The sequence below is a fragment of the Sesamum indicum genome, linkage group LG10 (genome assembly GCF_026168435.1).
Source record: "Sesamum indicum cultivar Baizhima isolate 11 linkage group LG10, ASM2616843v1, whole genome shotgun sequence".
NCBI classification, from domain to species: domain Eukaryota; kingdom Viridiplantae; phylum Streptophyta; class Magnoliopsida; order Lamiales; family Pedaliaceae; genus Sesamum; species Sesamum indicum.
Window position 1 is genome coordinate 21465971 of NC_142666.1, and position 22433 is coordinate 21488403.

The 22433-nt window shown below is 38.2% G+C and overlaps 4 protein-coding genes across 7 annotated transcripts; all 4 read left to right on the forward strand.

Annotated features, from left to right (window-relative positions):
* Window positions 1–352: 352 nt before the first annotated feature.
* LOC105178904 (binding protein) lies at window positions 353–13273 on the forward strand. 2 transcript variants are annotated; one of them, XM_011102483.3, is made up of 24 exons: window positions 353–778; window positions 2590–2670; window positions 2776–2875; window positions 2956–3040; window positions 3153–3202; window positions 4727–4806; window positions 5032–5088; window positions 5455–5554; window positions 5642–5719; window positions 6569–6633; window positions 6799–6867; window positions 6953–7030; window positions 7108–7203; window positions 8342–8412; window positions 8588–8665; window positions 8806–8896; window positions 9492–9587; window positions 10131–10345; window positions 10432–10546; window positions 11124–11255; window positions 11355–11462; window positions 11536–11645; window positions 11773–11877; window positions 11956–13273. In XM_011102483.3, the coding sequence occupies exons 1-24, from the start codon at window positions 734–736 to the stop codon at window positions 12464–12466; spliced, it is 2616 nt and encodes an 871-aa protein (XP_011100785.1). In that variant the 5' UTR covers window positions 353–733; the 3' UTR covers window positions 12467–13273. The 2 variants fall into 2 exon arrangements, with proteins under 2 accessions (XP_011100785.1, XP_088741860.1); XM_088885734.1 differs by lacking the exons at window positions 353–778; window positions 2590–2670; window positions 2776–2875 and having other exon boundaries at window positions 2954–3056.
* A 445-nt stretch (window positions 13274–13718) lies between these two features.
* Window positions 13719–15677, forward strand: LOC105178903 (outer envelope pore protein 16-2, chloroplastic). Its single transcript, XM_011102482.3, has 7 exons — window positions 13719–13969; window positions 14069–14120; window positions 14248–14334; window positions 14579–14610; window positions 14715–14748; window positions 14980–15047; window positions 15288–15677. Exons 1-7 carry the CDS (start codon window positions 13841–13843, stop codon window positions 15429–15431), a joined length of 546 nt encoding a protein of 181 aa, XP_011100784.1. The 5' UTR covers window positions 13719–13840; the 3' UTR covers window positions 15432–15677.
* Window positions 15678–17365: 1688 nt separating this feature from the next.
* LOC105178902 (uncharacterized) lies at window positions 17366–19745 on the forward strand. 3 transcript variants are annotated; one of them, XM_088885720.1, is made up of 5 exons: window positions 17366–17594; window positions 17683–17818; window positions 18089–18293; window positions 18468–18532; window positions 19452–19745. In XM_088885720.1, exons 2-5 carry the CDS (start codon window positions 17769–17771, stop codon window positions 19516–19518), a joined length of 387 nt encoding a protein of 128 aa, XP_088741846.1. In that variant the 5' UTR covers window positions 17366–17594; window positions 17683–17768; the 3' UTR covers window positions 19519–19745. The 3 variants fall into 3 exon arrangements, 2 of the variants coding, with proteins under 2 accessions (XP_088741846.1, XP_088741847.1); XM_088885721.1 differs by having other exon boundaries at window positions 17366–17818; window positions 18468–18522; XR_016067776.1 differs by lacking the exon at window positions 18468–18532 and having other exon boundaries at window positions 17366–17818.
* A 944-nt stretch (window positions 19746–20689) lies between these two features.
* LOC105178901 (serine carboxypeptidase-like 50) lies at window positions 20690–22274 on the forward strand. Its single transcript, XM_011102477.3, has one exon. It carries the CDS (start codon window positions 20728–20730, stop codon window positions 22033–22035), a length of 1308 nt encoding a protein of 435 aa, XP_011100779.1. The 5' UTR covers window positions 20690–20727; the 3' UTR covers window positions 22036–22274.
* Window positions 22275–22433: the final 159 nt, after the last annotated feature.

Consider the following 22433-nt stretch of genomic DNA (forward strand, 5'->3'; position numbering starts at 1 on the left):
ATTTGTAACCAACGTGAGATGTTTGACTATATCTATAAAAAAAAGTTGATTTAATAATATTTTTGGTATTTGCGTGCACTTTTTTGTTGCGTTTGATTACTACAATCCGATAAAATGAAATGAATATTTTGACAACAATTTTGTTTTTCTTGGTCTTAATATTCATTCATTAATTATGTTTGTTAATTTTAGAAGTAATAGAAATAGAATTAAGAGAAAATAGAACACAAAAATTCAATGAGATGAGTTAAAGCGATTGGACTTTGACAAAAATGAAAGCGCGTAAAGTGATCTCAAAAGCAGACAGCAAAGATAAAATGGCGGGGTGGCACAACTCGTAACTTCAGCCTCTCAACAAGGGTAATAACGATATTCCCTTCACTGCTCCCACTGTGTTTTCAAAGGTCGGGCAACGCAGAAAAAGAAGAAAGAAAAGAGAAAAGTAGTGAGAGAGAGAGGGAGAGGAGGAAGAGAGAGAGGGGGGAGCTTATTCACTCACTCTGATATCAATGGCGGTTAGGGTTTTGCAATTCACCCGAATACAGTAGCCCGACCCGTGTAAATCATAATTCGACCTTTTTCGTCCAGAAATTTAACCTCTTTGTCTCTTTTTCTAAACCCTAATTTTGCATCCGAAGGTTTGGTAATTTCTGTTCAGCATATTCTATCCGTGCGGTTCGTGCAGTGAATTTCGTGTACTTTGTGACGAGGCTAAGTTCTTTGGTTATTTCCCATGGGCTCGCAAGATAAATCTCCGAACGCTAGCAATTCCATGCAGGTCAGTAAAGAAAACAAACACCAGCTACTCGAAAGAAAGTCGTTGTATCTTAGCCCCAGGATTGAATTAGACTGCTTTAACTTTTTCAGCTTTCGATTATGGGATTTTTTGGAAGCTCCAGCTGGTTCAGTTATGTGTTTTTATTTTTGGACTCTAGTTCTCTAGTCGTCTATTAGAACGTTTCAGTACTCAATTGGGTTTCTTGAGGTATATTTTATATATATAATTAATTTTAATTTTGGCTACAATCATAAGCGCATAAGAGGTTTCGCTTTTGAGAACAGTATTTCTCACGTGCTCTAACTGTTATTTTATGTGCTTGTTTTTCATGAGTAAAGGTTTATGGAATTAGCTTTTGTTGTGTAATCGATATAGTTGCTTAAATGTAATGACTACATGGAAATAATTTGTTGTTAGAGGCTCGGAGAAGATCATTGAGATCTGATTCCTGCTTTAAGTGTATGCTTGATTGGACTCGAGGTTGACTTTGATTGCAAAATTTACACACATGCCATGGGCATTTATGCGCTGGTTTTACCTTATGTTGCTAAGTGGTGATAACAAGCCCAAGTATCCCCGATATTTATATTGTTGATGTCCCTCAGTTTTAGAAGTGGTCCTTGAAGCTCCAAGCACCAATTCTACCATTGATCCTTGGTGGTCGTGCTGCAGTGTTGTGTAATTTACGAACATTATTCTGGAATGCAAGAGAATCAGTGGAAAATAGGTCTCAAGTGTACAAATGTAGGCTTTGTCTCAGAAGTGTTCAAGGCCTTCTTTGACAGGAATTAAATTATGAGCTCTTGTATTCTCATGTTAATGCCCTGAAGTAATGCGCACACTTTTAATTAGTCATGGGCGTACTTCTGCATTATTTTGCATTCAGCTAACTGGCTAAATCTGCTAAAGTCTCAACACTGTGGACTCACGATGAGACTGAAGCTTGGGGGCTTTTTTATAGAAATTAATTGCGACTGCCTTACTCTTTTCTTTGAGTTTGATCTGACTTAAATCAGTGATTTAGAAATTCTAAAGCTAATTAGAGATTTATTGCTGGAGTTTCCCCAATTCTTCAGAGTATTGGATCTGGAGTGTTTTCGTGGGAAGAAAGATCTTCGGCTTTGACAACAGTCCTTGAATAAACCCTTAAATCTGCAAGACATTAGATAATACTGGGATTTTTATAAAAGCTGTTATCGAATTCGTACCTAGTATAACAATATCAATTTAAGGTTCCTAGAATCTTAGCTAGAAAAGTAATGGAAGCATTCGTCTGAATACCACCTCTACTTATAGAACTATAATGAAGCTGTTTAGGAGGGTGACCACTTTATTCCAAATTGTGGTTTCTCTTCTGTGCTCCTACTGCTACTAAAATAGTCTCTAAGAATTTCAGTAGATAGAGCAAGGGGAAAGAGGGAAGGGAATGGAGTAGGATATGTAATTAGTCTGAGATACCGGTGCTCCGTACTTCAAGGTGTGAATGGTCGTACTGTTGAGGATAGAGGAAACTAGCTCCTGTGAAAGCACTGAACAATTATTGCAAGTATCTTTCATGTCACTCATCTTATGGAAAGTGGTATAACCGTATCAGTACCTCAGCGGGCATCTATGCAGCTGGTACATGCATGTCAACATTTAGTTTCAGCTTTTCCTATTCCTGCACTCTTCTCCCCTTATTGTAGTCGTTTTTCTGTTTGCCTTTTATATTTGAACTAATAATATAATGAACACCTTTGTTCTCTTCCTAGTCATTTTAACATGAATTCCTTGCTATGCATAGTTCTTACATGTTCTATTCTTTCTGCCAGCGTGTTAAAGTATACCGTCTCAATGAGGATGGGAAATGGGATGATCAAGGAACTGGCCACGTAACTGTTGATTATTTGGAGGTCTGACCTTGTCTTCTTCTTTTTTAATAGGCTTCTCTTAGCATGATGGCTACATATCAGTTGGATTTGTAGTATGAAATTGAAATTTTGTGACTTGTGGCACAGAGATCAGAAGATTTGGGATTATTTGTTATTGACGAGGAGGACAATGAGACACTACTGTTGCATCGGATCAGCTCGGAAGATATCTACCGTAAGCAAGAAGGTATTCTGTTATTCATAGATTTATCTGAACTTCCGATTGTTCCAATTTTCTGTTTCTTATATATATTTTACATCTTACAGATACAATTATTTCATGGAGGGATCCTGAGTTCTCAACTGAATTGGCTCTTAGCTTCCAAGAGACAACCGGTTGCTCTTACATATGGCTAGTATCAAATATAGTGTGTTTTTCTTTATATGAAATTTGTCTTCCTTTTGTTTTACTATTTTACTTGTACTGCTCAAATTTAACATTTTCTCCATTTTGCTTCATGCAGGGACCATATATGCAGTTTGCAGAGGAATATGCATTTCAGCACACTAGCCAGTAAGTTCTTATGGGTTTCATTCATAGCTATAACTGATTCTGCATGTCTATGTATTGTGTCTAGATCAATATACCCAGCCTTTTTGCTACACTATTTAGGGCCTCTTTTGGTCATATTTTCTAAAATGTATTCAGAAAAGATATTCCTGAGAAGGGAACTGGGAAGAATTGGATTTTTGTCAGTGATCTGAGTTGAAGATGTTGATCTGATGTTAACATGGAAACTGTTTGTTAGTCTCAATTTTGTGATCTGGTCCTTTTTTCAAAAAAAACTTTTGCCTATAGTTGCTATTTGTGGTAGATGATATATTTTTACCCCCACTCTTTATTTATATTTCTTGATCCTATAACTCATTTTATTTGATCTCTTGAAAAGTGATGAATGATTCATTAGCAATATGTAATATTGTTATAATACTGAAGTGACATTAATAGAATTAGATATACATAATTGGTGTTTATCATTGTTAATGTAATTGTTATATTTACAAGATAAGAGATAATATTGGTTGAATTACTATCAGTAAGAGCACTCCCGTTCTTACGAAATACCATATTGTTCCACAAAAAGTTTCTCCAGCCTAATATAGTTGCATACTTTTCCAGAAATGCTTCAGAAAATGAGATTCATTTCTAGGAATCAAGGATATTTTCTCTGAATTTGCAGCCAGAGGCCCATTATGTTGGTGCCTGAAGCTGGACTCTGGCACAGTGGGATTCCCTGGCAACTATTTTGCATTTGTGTGCATTTTGTGAAAATGGTTGGTCCAAGTTGCAAAACGCCTATATGCTTATAAGCTAATTCAATTTTTCCTCCTACAATTGATGTGGAATTGCATCAAAAAATGGCCCCAGCTTCAAAAAGTTGGTAACTAAATGCATTCTCTATTTTTATGCCATGCGAATAGGGACAAGAAAAATGTTGGGTACTTTTGTTTCAAATCAGAGAGAATAATTGTACTTTTGTGAAGAACTAGAGCATTGCAAGAATATTTTATCTTTGGTTAGGAGTACAATGGGAAGGAAATATGTTCACTCTTGGTAATGAGTGATTAGGGGAAAGGCGAAGCAACTTGTGCCTTTTATCCTTGCCCCTGTTCTGCCATCAATATTTTGATGACAGATAGATGGTAGTCTGTTATGATTTGATTTTCTCATGCTCTTGGAGATACAGTGGTAATGCAGATTGACTTGTACCTGGACTATTACTATAGCCTCACAGAATTCTGTGGTTGACTCCAAATACTCTTATAGTTGTATTATGACTTGGTGTTTATCTGGGTCTAGGCTGTCTAGCAATATGTTTACTTGTTGATCTAATGACTGCTTAGTTTTTTTTTTTTCAATTCATTCTTTCTTTCTATTTCCCTGCCACTTTAGATTGGTGAAAGCAAATCTTCACGTACTGGGATCATACATGGAGTAGACTTGACGACTTTGTCCTGTCCTATGTAGAAAAGTTTTGTTTCAGCATACTCTGGCAGAAGCTATAGTGGCTTATATTTCAATATTTTGAATCTTCAGGTGAGACATTCCACAGCGTCAACAGTGAGTTGAGGGAGTTGCCTCCAGTTGAACTGTCTACTCTTCCTTTGATATTAAAGGTACCAGCTTAGTTTGCACCACCTCTCTCCACCATATCTCCTGCATATGACAATGTTGGAGTTGCTTTTGATTTTATTTTCCCCTGTAATTCATGGGAAATGATGTTCTCTTTCGTTGCACTTCTAAATCTCTGGCGGTTTATCTCTCTTTTGTGGCGCCCTTGTTACCCTTCAATTTTTACATATATGAAATATAAAGATGATTCCCACGTTTATATTTTGCAGATTGTTGAAAGTGGCATTGCAGATCAGTTGCGTGTGACTGAACTTATTTTACATGATGTAAGCAGTCTCATCATGTATGATAATAGTGAATATTTTGTATTTATGGACAGGCTTACATGCTCCAGCATGGTGAATTGTCATGGTAGCCTGCATGTACACCTTTTATTGAACCTGCTCTGGCCGCGGAGCCTGTTTTGTGTATTGATATTAGTGGGAGTTTTTTGATACTTGGTCTATCTGCGGTCTCCTATTCCCTTATTTTCTTGTTGCTGTTTTCCCTTTCAAATTGGTTATACTTTACTTTCGACTAAGGAATTGTTTCTCTCTCTTGTTTTGTTGGTATTTGCTATCTAATTCTCTTTGCTTCTGCTTCTGGCCAGTTTGTTTGTTCATGCTAATTGAAGTGAATTTTATTTGATGCAGCAAGTTTTTTTCCGGAAGCTGATGGAACTGTTTAGAGTATGTGAAGATTTGGAAAATTTAGATGGTCTTCACTTGATCTTCAAAATTGTTAGGGGAATCAGTGAGTAGACTTCCCATTCTACTTTCATGTTACTGTGTTTGAGCTTTGGCGTTTATCTAAACATGCTTTATGTATGCTTACATGCAGTTTTACTAAACAGCCCTCAGATCTTTGAGAAAATGTTCGGGGATGAGTTGATTATGGATGTAATTGGGTGTCTAGAATGTAAGTCTCATTTCCTCTCTTCTCCCCCCATCTCTTTTCTTCAACTATTGGCTACTGAAAGTTTGAAACTGGACCTTTCCTTTACTCTTCCTTACATGCTAGGTTGTTAACTGCATCATTTCATTTCCCATCTCATCTGTATATAGTATTATTATAAACTGGGACCATGGGGCAATCTGTCAGTCTATTGCACTGGGTGTTTTTACCTAATATGATATTCTCATTTTCTTTCTAGTTTCTAACTCTATATACTGGTTATTCATATTTCCCTTTCTTTATGAGGTAGCCAAGTGTAAAGGTTTGTTTTGTTCTCTTTTTGCTGAAAGAAGGTTGGGCTCCAACATTGACGGTTTGTTTTTTCAGGGTCTCTCACTGCTCGATGTGGTAGTTTAATTTAGTTGCTAGTCACCATTCTGCTCATCATAACGTCACCATATATAACCACTTGTTGTCAAATTACTAATATCTACTGTGTAATCTCATACGGTGATGTTTGCATTTTTCATTTGATCTAGTTTAGAAGGGCCAAAGTTGTGTGTATTTGACGTTGTGGAAATTGTGTGGATGAGTATGAACGTAGACCTCTTTAACAAGTGGTTATGAGAATGATTGTTTTCCTGCACTTTCCAGTTTATTGTTTCCATTTGCTATGTAGAATTATTCTGTCTTAGTTTAAAGAGAAATACTCATCAAGCAACCAAAACTTCTTATGAGACCGCAAGACATACCAGAAACTGCATGCCGACTGTGATTTGGGCATTATTACTTGCAATATCCGGTGTATCCACAGTTAGCTTGCTAATCTTAATTACTGGGTTGTGATGGAACGGTTTCAAATTTGGTTTGCAGATGATCCGGAGGTACCTCATTCCCATCATCGCAACTTTCTAAAAGAGCATGTGGTTTTTAAGGAGGTAAAACTTCTGTATCATCAATATCCATCCCATAGCTGCCATGCTGTGAATGCAGATGGTGAATGTTTCTGCTACGAGAGATGTTTTTAAGGATTCAAGGAGTTGCTGGACTGCGATACTATTTACACTTTTATTGCTAATTCTGCTTATGTGGGTATGTTTCAGGCCATACCCATTAAAGATCCTGTAGTCCTTTCAAAGATACATCAAAGTTATAGAGTTGGCTATCTGAAGGTATCACTTTTTATTTAGTACTGCGAATCGGGTTTTGTTTACCTGTATGATAAAATGGAATTAATGCTCATATTGCTTATGCCAGGATGTCATTTTACCCCGAGCATTGGATGAGGCCATAATTGCAAATTTTAATTCTATTATTCACTCAAATAATGCAATTGTAAGATATATTTCTAGTTGTTTCAATGCTTCTTATCTTGTTTTAGTTCTAAAACTAATTTTAGTTTGTCCTTGTAGGTTGTTTCCTTGCTAAAAGATGATAGCACCTTTATCAAGGAATTATTTGCTAGGCTGAAGTCTCCCAACATTTCCACTGAATCAAAGAAAACTCTGGTACACATGGGTCCTTGCTTGAAATTTTTTCATTAAGGCACATGCATTTGGTTTGTTGCACGTGCTGTCGGCACCATTTAATAGCAGAATTAAGTTGACCCTACAATCATGTGCTGTAACTATAATTAGTTCATCTTATGCACAAAAGTTTGCGACTTTGTGGATGCTATCTTTGCTTTCATTATGTGAAGTATACCTTCAGCTGCTTACAATTATTTTGGTAGTTCAAAATATTTGGTATTTAATCATATTTTCCACTGAGCTTTTGTTCCCTGAAATTATCATGAGTTTATATTTATTACCTATGTACTGCAGGCTAGTATTGATATGATTCCTTGCCTTAGAAAATAGCTAAAAGAAAGATAGTGTTATTCTTGTCTGAACCATGCCTGAGATATGCATTCGAGAGAATGCTATGGCTTCTGCAAAAAGTTGGTCGTTTACATCTTGAAATTATCTGCTGTGGACAAATATGTTTTTGAAATTTCTGCAATATGAACCCTAACTGTCCGGTGAATCAGCTGTGATATGGATATCTTTGCAAATATTATGTAATGTCTCTTAGAAGTAAGTAATAAATATATTAACCGAATTTGATGTAAACTTTATTTGAGTTATAAGTTAAAAATCATGGGCTTCACATTCCTGAATGATCTGCTGTTGCCGTCTATAGATGTCCATAGCTCGCAAAACTTTATGGGTTGGCATCAGTTGCCTCTTAAAGGATATAGTCAGAGAGGATTAATGCATTCTTAATCATTTGGTGTTCTTGAAGGATTATGTTGGACATGCTTGCTTGTTAACAATGAGTGCACAATTTAAGCTCTTAGATTTTCCTTTACTGGAGAGACATATATGCCTGTGGCAGTCTTAATCGTTTTCGCTACGATTTTGTTGCACTTTTCCCTTTGAACAATGCATTTTGAGATAGTGTTTCTTTTGGATTTTACTTTGGAAGTACGTATTATGATGTTGTGCCCAGTTTGCTTCTTTCTTGATAGCATCAAGTCTATCTTTATACTTTTCTGGTGCTCAATGTTTAAAATTCTGAGTGGAGAAGCGGGAGCCTCTTTGTTACCCTGTCATGTATGATCGTAATAATAATTCAGTAACTAACTCCTTCGTGCATGTGAAATAGGTACACTTTGTGCATGAGTTCTGTACCTTAAGTAAGAGCTTGCAGATGGTACATCAGCACAGATTATTTAGGTACGTGAAGCTGCCGTATCTGTTTTTCTTTCTCCTGCTTTACATGCTGGAGATTATTTACAGTGCCTTTTAGAATTCCTCTTCAAACATTATTGTTGATCTGTCATGCTTGTCCCCGATTTTTTCTTGCGGTTCTATAAATCATTCTGTATTAAGACATTTGTTAATCCTGTAGGGATCTTGTGAATGAAGGCATTTTTGACGTCATTGCAGATGTTTTGCAGAGTGAAGACCATAAGCTTATTTTGACTGGGTAATGAAATAAACTGTGACGTTAACAAGGAACTTGTAATGAGTCTAGAAGCTCATGTGCATCTAAGTTTATCTCTCATTCAGTTGTTTTCAGTTTATATATAATCACCTCTTCATGATATTTTGTCATAATGGATGCAGGACAGACATCCTCATTCTTTTCCAGAATCTGGATTCAAATATATTGCGTTCTTATGTAGCTCGGCAGGAAGGTGTTCTGTTTGAACTTCTGGTAAGCAATTTTGGATTCCGTATTTCCTTGGGTTTACAATGGCGTTTGCTGCATATCATGGACAGGTTAATTGTCTTTAATTGAAGATAGAGGTAGCTGGTTCCTGAGGCATTCGTGTGATGTTAGGAAGACCTGCTTCGTGCTGTGTTTAGGTTAGGTTCATACTGCACAAGAAAATGTTACTGAAAGGTGAAGGGTGAAAGAATTGTTAAACTCTATGATTTTCATACAATTAGTCTAGAAGATAAGCAGATATGAATATGACGGAATCATAAAAGGGGAAGAACAATCTTCATTGAAGATAATCATGGCTGAGCATTTCTTTAATGTCTAAAACCTATCCTAATCCAAATATGATATTGTTACACTCCAGCCTAGACCTAAACAACTTGTAATAACTCTTTCCAAGTAAGGAATACCAGTTACAGAGTGCTTCATTGTTTTTATCTGGCAATTTTGATGCTACTCTACCATTAGTTTTTTTCATCTTTGCTTTTACTGTTCCCCCCAGCCCCCAGGCTTTTGGGGGTGGAAGTTACGTGGCATGGATCTTTTAGTACTATTAAGGTAATCTAAGTTATTCCTTATTTTGCAGGTGAAGAATATGCTTACAGATTTTGGAGATGATATGCACTGCCAATTTCTTGAAATTATTCGAAGTCTTTTAGATTCATTCACTCCAGGATCGCAGGTACATTACTTGTGTCACTGTTATGTAATGTGGATATCCAATTACGTTTGATACTGTTCTCACAATTTAGGAATGTTTCTTTTTATTTTTGTATAACTGATGAAGTAGGATGGTTGACAGATCACTGTAATCTTGTTTGAGCATGCTTAACTTATTAAGAGTGAGACAAGAATACTATATAGTAGTATGGTGTGATACTGTGATGTATAAGTTGTATGCACTAAAATCTAGCACTCTTTTCTAGCCAATATTTCGTTCTTATCTCATGTTTTCGAGTTTTCCTTAGTATTGTACAACAAAATGCTGTTCTAGGATTATATTCCCTTAAGCAGCACATGGAATTCAGGGTTCATTTGTGTTTTTGACTTTTTCTGCATAAGATACAGTACCAACTTGTTCTCTCCTCTCTCTTACGCCCCACCACACACACATTTAAATATCTGTGTGAAATGCTATCTGTTATTGGTATTACTTATGCTATCATTACTTTTAAGATGTATTTGGTACCAATCATGTACTTCATTGTCTCGATTTTTGTTGCAGAGAGAAAACATAGTGGAAATTTTCTACGACAAGCACTTAGATCAATTAATTGATGTAATAACATCATGTGCACCACATAATGGTAGTCAAATGGACAGCAAATCTGTGAGCTCCGATAGAGGATCCCGGAGTCAAAGTAATGTGAAGCCGGAGATATTATTAAATGTTTGTGATCTGCTATCCTTCTGCGTTTTGCAACATCCTTATAGGATAAAGTAATTTCTTCTCTCCTTGTCACCAAATTACTTTGTATAAATGAATTGGAGTCATTTTGGATTGATCTTTCCATTTTGTCCTGCAGATGCAATTTTCTTCTTAACAATGTGGTTGATAAGGTTTTGTATCTGACGAAAAGAAGAGAAAAGTATCTTGTAGTTGCTGCTATTAGATTTATCCGAGCACTTGTTTCTCGCAGTGTAAGTTGGTTGTTTTGCTTTTAGAGACTCTACAGAGACGTGATTGAGATGACTTTATTTTGCATTTTAGTTGGCCTGGAAATAATGGTTATGTTTTCAATTTCCCAAATGAATGTCGGAAGAAGTTTCATTCTATCTTAGGTATACACTTAACTTCTTTTGACTAATCTGTAAATAAGTTTGTACCGTTTTTTTTAATTTGTTCTCTTCTTGACTAGCTGCATTAGTGGATCATGTATTAATGGTCCTTGAGTAAATGATTTTCGCGTTTGCTATATTTTATGTGCACACAATGTTAGGTCATGTATCACAGTATTAGTAGCTGTTCAGTTTGCTTACTCATATGTTTCTGGTACCCTGATCCATATAACATGCCTCTAATAAAAAATTGAGGTTGTTCCCTGTTTGAAATATTTCTGTATTTAATACTGACTAACCTTGATAATCATCTGTATCTATGTTCCCTTCCCCTTTAGAGCTTGTCTATCCCAGTGTAACCTCACTTTCTTCTGGTTGGAGACATGACCTTACTTTCTGCTTTTCTTCGTCTCAACCGTTCATTAATGAATATTTGCAGGATGAGCATCTGATGAATCATTTTGTAAAGAACAACCTTTTCAAACCCATTATAGATGCATTTGTTGCCAATGGGGATCGTTACAATCTTCTGAATTCTGCAGTCCTTGAGCTCTTTGAATATATCCGGAAGGTGTTCATTCCTTTCATATTTTCCTTGGTCCTTCTATTAGATGATATGTGCATTCTCTTTTTTTCTTTTCTTCTGTTATCTGAGACATGTTTTCTGCAGGAGAACTTGAAAGTACTACTCAGGTATCTAGTTGATACTTTCTGGGATCAGTTGGTGAAATTTGAAAATTTATCTTCTATTCACGCACTCAAAGTTAAATATGAACAGGTATTCTCCATTCTTCTATGGTATATTCACCTCAATTTTCTGTTTTTGCACATATAACACTATTTATTTGCAGTTGCTAGAAAGTGCGGGTACAAGAAGCAGTGCTACTGTGTTAGACCAAAGGAAACGATTGGATGAACGTGCTTTAGAGAAAGAGGAGGAGGACTACTTTAATGAAGACAGGTGGGTGTCTATTCACGGCCTTGCTACAAATTTATTTTATAAATTGCACATAGCTTATGCTGGAGCTCAATGGAATTACTTACTGGATTTTGTTTTACCATGTACAAATGATGTGTGGTTCTGCCAGTGATGAAGAAGATTCAGCATCTGCACATACTGCTGGCAGTAACAAAGGCCAATCTCAACCTTCTGTATTAGTTAATGGGTCCACAACAAACTACCCATCCCCTAGGTATTGTATTAATATACTGAGTTGTAGACACTAATTACTGAAGATAATGTTAACTCAATATTACATCTATAATTGAAGGGCTGGTGGACTTGTTGACTATGATGATGATGAAGATGATGAGGATTACAGGCCCCCTCCTAAAAAGTTGACAGACATATCTGATGAAGATGAGGGACTGGCAGAGTTCCCCCTGAAACGCAAGTTAGTTTCAAAGGAGGAGCCTGAGCCAAAAAGGTTACATCGTTCTCCAAAAGGCTTAAAGCCGAGAGAAGGTGTTTTTGCTGCCTTATGCTCAACCCTAAGTGAGGCGGTACTACCTGGTAAGAGAGTAGGAACTGCATCACTAAACATGCCTCCATCGAATGTAAACCAGAACACTGTTGAACCAAATCTGAAAGAGAAGGGGTCTGTTGACTCATCTGAGCGCACCCAGAATGCAGAAACAGAAAACAACAGTGATAAGGAAGAGGTTTCTCCTAGAAGCTTTACCGATGGGTTGAATGATTCTGCTGATAATAGGAAGCTTGGGGATGATTGTTCTTTGTTGCCACCAAAGTCCTCACCAGAAATGGCTGTGAATGGATCTTGAGTTATTTGAAATGAGTAATTCTGCATTTTGAGATACTTGGCTTCTGCTTGTGGAGTCGTCATCCCGCACATATGGCCAAATTTAAGAGAACTCACCCAGACAGAACGAGGGATGAGAACAAATGAAAGCCCCTCATACTGGGAGAGGATACTGTACAGTACTATTGTGAGGATGCAAAGGACTTGCCTGTAGGCTTTCCTTATTTAGGTTTCCTCGCAATTTCAGCTGGGTAATTGTTGTCATTGTAAGATTTCCGTCAATTGTAGCCTTTTACTAATATCTTGCCCTCGCTTGATTTTCCTGTTTACCTCTGTGTTCTATATAGATAGTCTGAATTATATGTGATACGGATAGAGCAGTAATGCTCCCTTGCATAGTGTTCCGTTCTCAGGCAGTTGTGGGTCAGTGTTACTGGGGAAAAAGAAAAAGTTATAGGGACCTCATCAAGGCCAAATTTTGTGTTTTGATGGTATTGTATTTGAGTATTAGGGAAATGTACATTATACAGAGGAAAACTGTGTTCTAATCAGCCACCAGATGTACTTTTCCGATGTAGATGTATGTTGGACAAGAGTATATTATAGTTAACATTTTGCTGTTCTGAGAAATCTGTTAAGAGGCCAGTGAGAGAGCATTTCGATCCTCATAGTTGCTATTTTGAATGAGTTAGAAATCTGGAGGAATGTTGTTTACTTGATAGATAGTGTGACCCCTGTCCAAAGAAAGTGTAAACATTTTCATAGCAGAAGAATACCTGTAAACCTCTCTTTGTTTCATGTATGTCGATGATTTTATTTCCTAATCTAATCGTTTGAGGGACTATTTTCAGCTTTCATTTTCCTTTTCCTCTATGAATTAAAGAATGTTGGCATTTTACGCTGCTTCCAACTGGTTGTGCCTAGTCGTTTATTGATTGCTCACTTGTGTTAGTTTCAACATTTGCTGTCTAACCCCTGCTCCGAATCCTACCGAATGACTTGAACTGGACATCAACTTTAAAAAAAAGGAGAGTGTAATTATCACATAAAAGAATTGTGCCTGATCTTGAAACCAGGGTGTAAACGACGCCTTGCTTCATAATTTATTGTAAACAGAAACGTTGACCAGCGGATCCGAAGGGTAATGGTAAAATCTACACGTCCACATACCCACCGTATACACGGAAATGAAGTTGGTAGCCAACTGACGCGTGTATACCCTCTGGACACGTGTCGGTTGCCTATCTACTTCCGGCATTCTCTTCACAAGTACTCCAAACTTGCAACATCATCATCAGTCGAGTAAATGCGAACATTTCTTGGTTTCTCTATTTCTCTGCATTGAAATCTAAGCTGAGTTCTAATCTCTTCTACAACTTTGTGGACAAGTTAAAGCATGAGTGGTAGTAACCTAGAGACTCGGTCGTTGCTCGATGAGCTGAGGCACTTTGAGAAGGGGTTTTTCTTTGATCTTGGCCACCCCTTACTTAACCGCATTGCTGAAAGCTTTGTGAGAGCTGCTGGGGTAAAATTTCTCATGGTTCCTTGTTTGTTTACGTGAACGATCAAAAGGGCCTATTAATACACTGACCTATTATAAATGCTGTTAATCTTTTCATGGCAGATTGGAGCTGTTCAAGCCGTATCACGGGAAGCCTATTTTACTGCCGTGGAAAGTGAGCCTGCCTCTCAGAAATCTGCAATTATTGTTATTATTACTACTTTTTTCTCTTCTTTCCAAGAATCTGTATGTATGGTTGTATGCGAAGTGGGCAGTTTTGGATGTATGATGTTTTTGATCAGGTGTGGGCGGAGACACAGCAAGCGGCCTCCCGCCGGAGCTTGGAGTTGGAGCCCCTAAGAAGAGTAATCGGTTTCCGGACCTTAAAGGTACTTAACTTCGGTAATGATAAATTGGATTACTCATTCCCTGCTCATCCGGAAGAGTTGTCTGGTGGCAGAAGTTGTGATGTGCGAGCAGCTAATCGAACTGTGGGATACTGCAATATTTCACAAACTTAATAGTAATTAATATTGATTCTCCTAGTATTGCTTTTAAAGACAGATTTGGCGCCGTCAACAAGGATTGTTGTTTAGTGACATCTCATGTCTCGTGTTTCTTGGCTATGTGCAGGCGCAAATAACCGGAAGTCACTTGAGGCCTTGGTAAGTACAAATACCTACCCCACCAGAATTCTCAATATTCTTGGATAACATAAGTTGTTTTGGCGCATAAAGAATTCTATGATTGTTGATTTTGTACTATGTAGGTCAAGAGCACTGGGAAAGAATCTCTGCAATGGGGTAAGTAAGACGGTTTGCAGGCCAGAGAATTTCGTCTACGAAGTTTGGTGTCAATGTTGTTGAGAGATTTTGCAAACGGAAGTACTTGGTTGAGTCCGGCCTCAATCTTCTCACCTCTTTTAGTGGGACTTAGTTGATAGACGTCTTCCACGCAAGTTATCAATAACCATTACGCGTAGTTGTGCTATGGAATCAGGGAGATATATGATTAGTAGTAATTCTTGAATGCAGGCATAGCTGCAGGAATGTATTCAGGTCTCACTTATGGGCTGAAAGAGGCTAGAGGAGTTCATGATTGGGTAACCTTCCTAGATTTATCTTCTTGTCCCCACATTACCATGGTATTGACATATCTGTCTTTATCTTCCATTTGTGCTTCGTGGAAGGCACAAATCAAGTGCTCTTTTTGTGGTGGGAGTTCCCACGGTTGACCAACTTTACATAGTTTTAGTTTGAATACAATACACAACGGACCGCTGAGGTTCTCTTGATGCTGTGCTAGATATACATGAAGAACATTTCATTCTTCTTGGCTGCAGAAAAGTAGTGCCTTGGCTGGAGCGATCACCGGAGCTGCACTTGCTCTGATGACAGATGACCACTCCCATGAGCAGGTGGTGCAATGTGCTGTAACGGGAGCTGCCATATCCACTGCTGCAAATCTTCTCACGGGCATATTCTAGTTATGCACTTGTGTTGACGTCTGATGAAAGGTGGATATTTTGCTTCAAAATTTAGACAGTAACCACTTCAGGTTCTGTAGCTGTAATTGATGCGACAATCTTGCTGATACCAAGTCGTTTTTCATGTACTTAGAAATTAAATATAAATCAGCACTTAAAGCCCAAGATTAAAGGTCAAGTGCATTAAGGATGGTATTCGTGTACCTGTTTCTGTTCAGAGAATGCACTCATTTTACATAACGGAAACTATGGGTTTTTGGTGCTAAATCTTTATATATTCGTATGAACAGAAACCGAACTCGAAATTGCAACCAAGAGGATTCTCATATTTTTTATTCAATTTAATTTATGAAGCAACTGAAACCTTTTAGAAAGTTATTTCCTGAACAAAGACTGAAGCGCGGACTTTGGGGCAGCTACTCTCTTTCATGGCCGCTGGGTAAAACTTAAATTGATTATACAACGAGAGTAATGTAATTTAAGAAAAGTATTAGTGTATGCGATTAGTTTGGTTTGATAAATTATTTTCATGGGGGGTGGAGAAGCTACTCAATAATAATTACTTCCAATATTATATTTTAGTAAGTGCGACATATGAGCACAATTTTAAAAAATGAATCTAAAACAATATTCATATAAATTATATTATTAATTTTTGTGGAGAAATATCTTAATTTATAAGAAAATATTAGCAAGCAAAGATAATTGGAGAAATAAAAAGAACATGAATGATTTTCTTTTTTACCAAAAGTAATTATGAAAATTGTGATAAATGAAAGAGTCTAAATTAATTAATTAATTAATTTAAAATTTTAAAATAAACGATAGATTAAAATCCAGTGAGATACCAAAAAGGTATTTTTACTTAATAATAAAATATAAATATAGTATATAAGCTCCCGTGTTGAACTACGGCCCAAAATTGATTAACAGATAGTCATTATTAAGCCCTATAGCTGACTTGGTCTTAAGCCCATATCTCTTGTAAGCCCATTAAGATCTACAGATGGCTAACTGGGCTGCTAGGGTAAGAATAGGCTCATAGTGCCGGGCTCAGATGATTGGGCTGAGGGGTTAGGAGTGTAAACAGGTCAGCCCATTCCACGAAAGGCCATTGGGGCGGTGGGTATGAATGGGTACATAAAGGGAGCCCACTAGCAAATAGATAGTTGGGCCATGCGAGATCAGCCCATTGCATGAAAGCCGATTGGGCCGGTATGGGGTATGAATGGGTACAAAAGGCAGCCCATAGCAAGTACACAGTTGCGCCATGGGGAGATCAGCCCATTGCATGAAAGCCCATTGGGTACCAATGGGTACATAAAGTGAGCCCACCAGCAAAATAGATAGTTAGGCCGTGGGAGATCAGCCCATTTCATGAAAGCCCATTGGACCGGTGGGGTATGAATGGGTACATAAGGGAGGGAGCCCATAGCAAGTACACAGTTGGGCCACGTGGAGATCAGCCCATCGCATGGAAGCCCATTGGGCCGGTGGGTATGAATGGGTACATAAAGCGAGCCCACCAACAAACAGATAGTTGGGCCATGTGGAGAGCAGCCCATCGCATGAAAGCCCATTGGGCCGGTGGGTATGAATGGGTAGATCAGCCCATTACATGAAAGCCCATTGGGCTGCTGTTACACAGTATAGCTCATTAACTGATGGCCCAGTGGGCTAGATGGGTAAAAGAGCCATATAGCTGAGGCCCAAACTGACTAATAGGCAGCCCATTGGGTTACCAGAATATGAATTAGCACATGGGGAGGCCCAAATTGATTAACAGGCAGACCTCTTGTTGGGCCAGCGGAGTAAGAATGGTCAATTGCTGAGCCCAAAACTAAGTAACTGATGGCCCATTTGAGGCCCACCTGATGGCTGTTGGGGTAAGAATGGGAGCCTGATTGGGCCCAAAGCGATTAAAGGCCAGCGCATAGACGGCGGAGGAGGACGAGTACGATGAATTTGCCGTGAACTGTTTGCTTTTTCACGTTTTCTTACATAATGTGTTTATTTTTCCTGGGTGTAATTTATGCTCTGTTGAATAATTTTGTGTTTCATTTGTGATGCATTCCTAAGCAGCAAAAAATTTGGTACGCAGAAGAAGATAAAGAGCAAAAAATTTCAGCTTTATGCTGGCCGCCATTGTGACCATGAATGAGGGTTGATTTTATTTCTACTTCTTTTTGTGTTTGGGGGGTTGATTGATTAATGTGGGTTCTTTTTTCTATATTCTTTTCGATTTGTGTAGGCTGTGAGATTCCATCTTCAGGTTTCACTAAGAAGAATGATTCTTGACTTTTTACTTGTTTGTCAAGTTATGAATTTGAGATACATATGCATACTTGTATGCAGCTGGGCAGTCAAATGATACATGCACGGCGAAGGTGATATTTCTTTTCTGCTCCCAGCATCTGTAAGAGGGTACATGAATGTGAGAGTGTGTTCCCAACAAACTGTATGAAAATGTACCTGTGCTATTTTCAAGGATGCTTGCATTTGTTTTTAGACTAATGTCATTTCTTGTGACTATCTCTTAATCTGTTCGAGTGAACTGTTTTGTCTATGAACCATTAGAAACCAGCTGGAGTTCATTTAAAATATCAATCACTTCGGTTTTTCACTTTAATTTGGTCGAATGGGGGTGTTTTTCCCAGAGATGAGCTCTTGACTTGTGGCTGCGGGTCAACTTACTGGAGGTTGCTAATAACAAGGGTGTTGACTCGGACGGAAATGAGATACATCATTCTGTTGGAGACGCACAACCAAGTCTTGCAAGATGTAGCTGCAGGTTTGGCCCTTCTGCGTAGAAAATCATTTACTGTTCCAACTTGTGGTCACGTGGACGATGTTTTGTCTGAGGTACTCTTTCTGCCTCTTAAACAGCAAATTTAACTATACTTTGTCATGGTGTTTTGCTGCTCCTGGTTCTGGGAGTATTTTTGGATTGAACTTTGCCCTCAAAGTAAACCTGGTTGCTAGTTTTCTGGCCTTTCAAATATTGGTTTAAGTTGTTCTGTTTTCTCATTTTTTCAGGCCGAGGAATTCTCTCATGATGATTATGTTTCTTCTGCTCACATCTTAGATATCAGTACGCACATGTATGGTTAGCTGAAATTTTCTTGTTGAATGAGAGGAAGACTTCCTTTCCTTGGTTCAGACTTCAGACTGAATGAGACATCAACTTTTCCAAGAGGAAAAAGTGTTTTAGCATAAGTTCTTAGATTCAATGTTAAAGGGGCGCCTCCATCTTCTCTGTATCACTTGTGAGGTTAAGTTAAAATATTACACAACTCGAATTAACGGATGAGACCATCTTAGAGAAAAGTTGTACGGGAAGGCTTTCACTGAACACCGCCAGTTCCTCCCCAAACATGCATTTGTTTAGGCCCATTGGCCATATATGCTAAGCTAGTGTATTTTAGTTCCAACAACTGTAAAAAATAAGAGGTGAGCCCTTGTTGCAAGTACGAAGCCTCTGTCTAGGCTTTAGCGTTTCCCAAACTTATGCTCTCAATTGCATTCAACCCGCTAAGAAGCCCATATATTCTCAAGGCAATGAAATTCTCTGGATCAATACTTAGATGCATGTGGCTACTCTTTGGTCATTCTCGGATAAAGCCAAAGCTCCATTCATATTGTACTCTTCTTGTGCACAGTTTAAGACTTACTTTGATGGTGTCCGAAATAAAATAGTTATTGTCAGTATATTAAACTAGTCAATATATGATGTAACAAATTTGTATTCTATTGGGATCATAACAAGGAACTAATGCTCCATTTAGAATACCATTTGCCATTGCAACAGAAAAGAGAATCGCCTTATTTGTTATGCATTATGTTATTCCTTGTAATGTTATATGCTTATACGGCCCATAGTAGTCACTGTGATCTTTTTGACATGCTTACATGTTATGTTTTATTACATTTTCAAATTTCTAATCCATGTGAACCTTGATCTAAAGATTGTTACGGATTTGATTATTTCTCTGTACTCAAAATTCTACCATTATTGTGCAGGCAACTGCTAAGAGGAGAAGGTATCACTTTGTTCTTCGCTTGCTGCAATCCAAATTGTGGCCGCTGATGGAGGGATTGAAACTTTGCAGTTCATTCAACTGGATGGATTTGACTTAAACACCGTAGATGCTGACCAGGAATTCATTCACTAAAGCAAACAAAATAGACTTATGAACTGCTTTGTTGAAATTGCAGTTGGGCTCATACCACATTCAATGCTGATGCTAGATTTTTTTGTATTTCTTTTAGACCTTTTTCAAGTTAATTAATCGATTGTTTCTAGAACGGCCCTTATTTCAACTCCCACAGACAGATTTTTATTCAGAAGGTAGAAAATTGGCATGTGCATAAATCAATCAATTCGATCTCTTATCACAAATTTGTTAGGGGGAATGCAACACAGATCCATACCCCAAACCCGCTTGTAAAATTTGAACTTTTCAAAGTCAGCTCTGGTGGGGTGGGGTAGAGTAGGCAAGCAACTTGTTCTGCCTCCATTACTGTACATAAAGTGAAGCAATAAATCAATGAAAACCTTGTGCTTCAGTTGAGTTCTCAACCCCCCGGTCCCCCACCCACAAAGTAGAAAGGGGAGTTTAATGGAGCTTTCCTAGAGAATGAATGGTCCCAAAAGTCAAAACTTCATGCTAGCCTCCTTATCCTTGTTTGTGCAGGTCAATTTCAGAGTTTACCACTTGTTCCTTCTAAGCGGGATGGAATCATACTTCACCAACATTTTTGTTTCTTGTGTTGGTTGTTTGAGTGTGATTTTCGATAAATAACATGGCGCCAAGTATAAAAATTATACGCAGTTTGTCATTTTCATTAATGTTTAAGCAAGTAAAGAAGTAGAGATGATAGAAGCGTGAGCAGTTGCATCAGAGCCTAATTTTCTATTTTTACACCATCTCACTGATAGATTGAAGAGATCTTATTAATGCAACCCACGTTGATTTTTGAAGTAAAAGCAACCATTTGCTTTGAATCACCACAAGTTGAATTAATTAAGGTCATGTGAACTCGTAATGTTTTCAAAGGTCAACCAATGAATGAGTACACATGATTTATGGATGCAGAGAATCCTTTTATTAATGAGAATGTCAAAAGAAATGATGAAGGCATGCGCAGAGACAAAATTTCCAAGCCCAAACCAAAAGTAGGAAAAAGGGCAAGTTTTATGAAAGTCAGAAAAGGACAGGTCAAATTGCGCTTTTCTATCATCATCCTATAAAAGTCCAAAACCAGTTAACACAAACACACGCCGAAGGCCAAGAAAATGGGATCTGCACTTCTCAACCTCTTCCTCCTTCTCTCCATCCTCGCCCTCCTACGCCACTCGGCCGCCGCCACATCCTACCCCAAAGAAGCCCTGCCCACTAAATCAGGCTACTTAACAGTCAACTCCACCACCGGCTCAGCCATTTTCTATACATACTATGAAGCTCAAAACACCACACTCTCCCAAACTCCAATCCTCATTTGGCTACAAGGTGGGCCTGGCTGTTCCTCCATGCTAGCCAACTTATTTGAGATTGGACCATGGCTAGTGAACCAAGAGCTTTCACTTGAGCCCAATCCAAGTTCTTGGAACAAGATATTCGGCCTGCTTTTTCTTGATAATCCTATAGGCACTGGATTTAGCATTGCTGCTTCACCGGAAGAAATACCAAGAAACCAATATGATGTTGCCAAACACCTCTTTATAGCAATCAAGAAGTTTGTTGCCTTGGATAAGTCATTCAAAACCAGGCCAATATACATAACTGGTGAGAGTTATGCTGGGAAGTATCTTCCAGCACTTGGATATTACATTCTGAAGAAGAATGCTGTTTTGCCAAGTGGAAGTAGAGTGAATTTGGCTGGTGTTGCCATTGGAAATGGATTGACTGATCCTGAGATTCAAGTGGCAACTCATGCTGCAAATTGTTATAATTTGGGTCTGATCAATGAAAAGCAAACGATCCTTTTGGAGAAAATTCAGTTGGAGGCTATTGGATATGTCAGAAAAGGTGATTGGAATGAGGCCACCAATGCAAGAAATAGGGTGTTGGGTACAATGACAAATATGACTGGCTTAGCCACCTTGTATGACTTTAGGAGGCTAACTCCTTACCCAAATAGAGTAGTGGTTAAGTTCTTGAACGATGTGGAGGTGAAAAGGGCATTGGGAGTGAACGAATCCATGGTTTTCGAGCTATGTAGCAAGGTGGTGGGGGACGCTTTGCACAATGATGTGATGAGGAGTGTGAGGTATATGGTGGAATTCTTGGTTAAGAGGACGAAGGTGTTGTTATATCAAGGACAGTGTGACTTGAGAGATGGCGTGATGTCAACTTTGTCGTGGGTGAAGAAGATGAAATGGGAAGGGATCCACGAGTTCTTGGAGGCAGAGAGGAAAATTTGGAGGGTGGATGGGATGCTGGCTGGTTACGTGCAGAGATGGGAAAATTTGAGTCATGTTGTGGTCTTAAATGCTGGCCATCTTGTTCCCACTGATCAGCCTGTGAATTCTCAAGTTATGATACAAGATTGGCTTTTGGAGAGGGGATTGTTTGCTGCCGAGAAGACTGAAAATGGACACTGATATTTTTAGTTACTCCTTTTCTTGTAATATGAATTGATTCTAGTGTAGGGACCAATTGCAGGTCATAAGGATGCTCAAGGAATCAAGCCTGTTGCTTGGGAAGGAATATAAGAAGAAACTGCTGCAGATAAGCAGCAGTTAAAACAACAATAGCGATTGTTGACAATCTACATTAATGTGTTATTCTTAAGTTCCCACATTTTGTCTTCTATTAGAAGAATGTGATATTTAAGAAGAAAGGCTTCACTTCAATGCACAAGAAAGATTTTATAATAATCACAACGAATAAGGTTCAGAGTTTTGTGTTATGATGCAGCAACTAAAATAAAAATGGGTAATGGTTGGATTTCTGTAAATAAGGTACCACCTCAGTATGTGTTTTGGAGTGAATTACAGAA

Coding starts and splice junctions, on each gene's coding strand:
- LOC105178904 (XM_011102483.3), top strand. CDS start 734: ATGGGCTCGCAAGATAAATCTCCGAACGCTAGCAATTCCATGCAG. Junction 779..2,589: donor ACGCTAGCAATTCCATGCAG/GTCAGTAAAGAA, acceptor TCTTTCTGCCAG/CGTGTTAAAGTATACCGTCT. Junction 4,807..5,031: donor CTCTTCCTTTGATATTAAAG/GTACCAGCTTAG, acceptor TATATTTTGCAG/ATTGTTGAAAGTGGCATTGC.
- LOC105178903 (XM_011102482.3), top strand. CDS start 13,841: ATGAGTGGTAGTAACCTAGAGACTCGGTCGTTGCTCGATGAGCTGAGG. Junction 14,611..14,714: donor GGAAGTCACTTGAGGCCTTG/GTAAGTACAAAT, acceptor TGTACTATGTAG/GTCAAGAGCACTGGGAAAGA. Junction 15,048..15,287: donor CTAGAGGAGTTCATGATTGG/GTAACCTTCCTA, acceptor TCTTGGCTGCAG/AAAAGTAGTGCCTTGGCTGG.
- LOC105178902 (XM_088885720.1), top strand. CDS start 17,769: ATGCATACTTGTATGCAGCTGGGCAGTCAAATGATACATGCACGGCGA. Junction 18,294..18,467: donor TGGACGATGTTTTGTCTGAG/GTACTCTTTCTG, acceptor TCATTTTTTCAG/GCCGAGGAATTCTCTCATGA. Junction 18,533..19,451: donor TTAGATATCAGTACGCACAT/GTATGGTTAGCT, acceptor ATTATTGTGCAG/GCAACTGCTAAGAGGAGAAG.
- LOC105178901 (XM_011102477.3), top strand. CDS start 20,728: ATGGGATCTGCACTTCTCAACCTCTTCCTCCTTCTCTCCATCCTCGCC.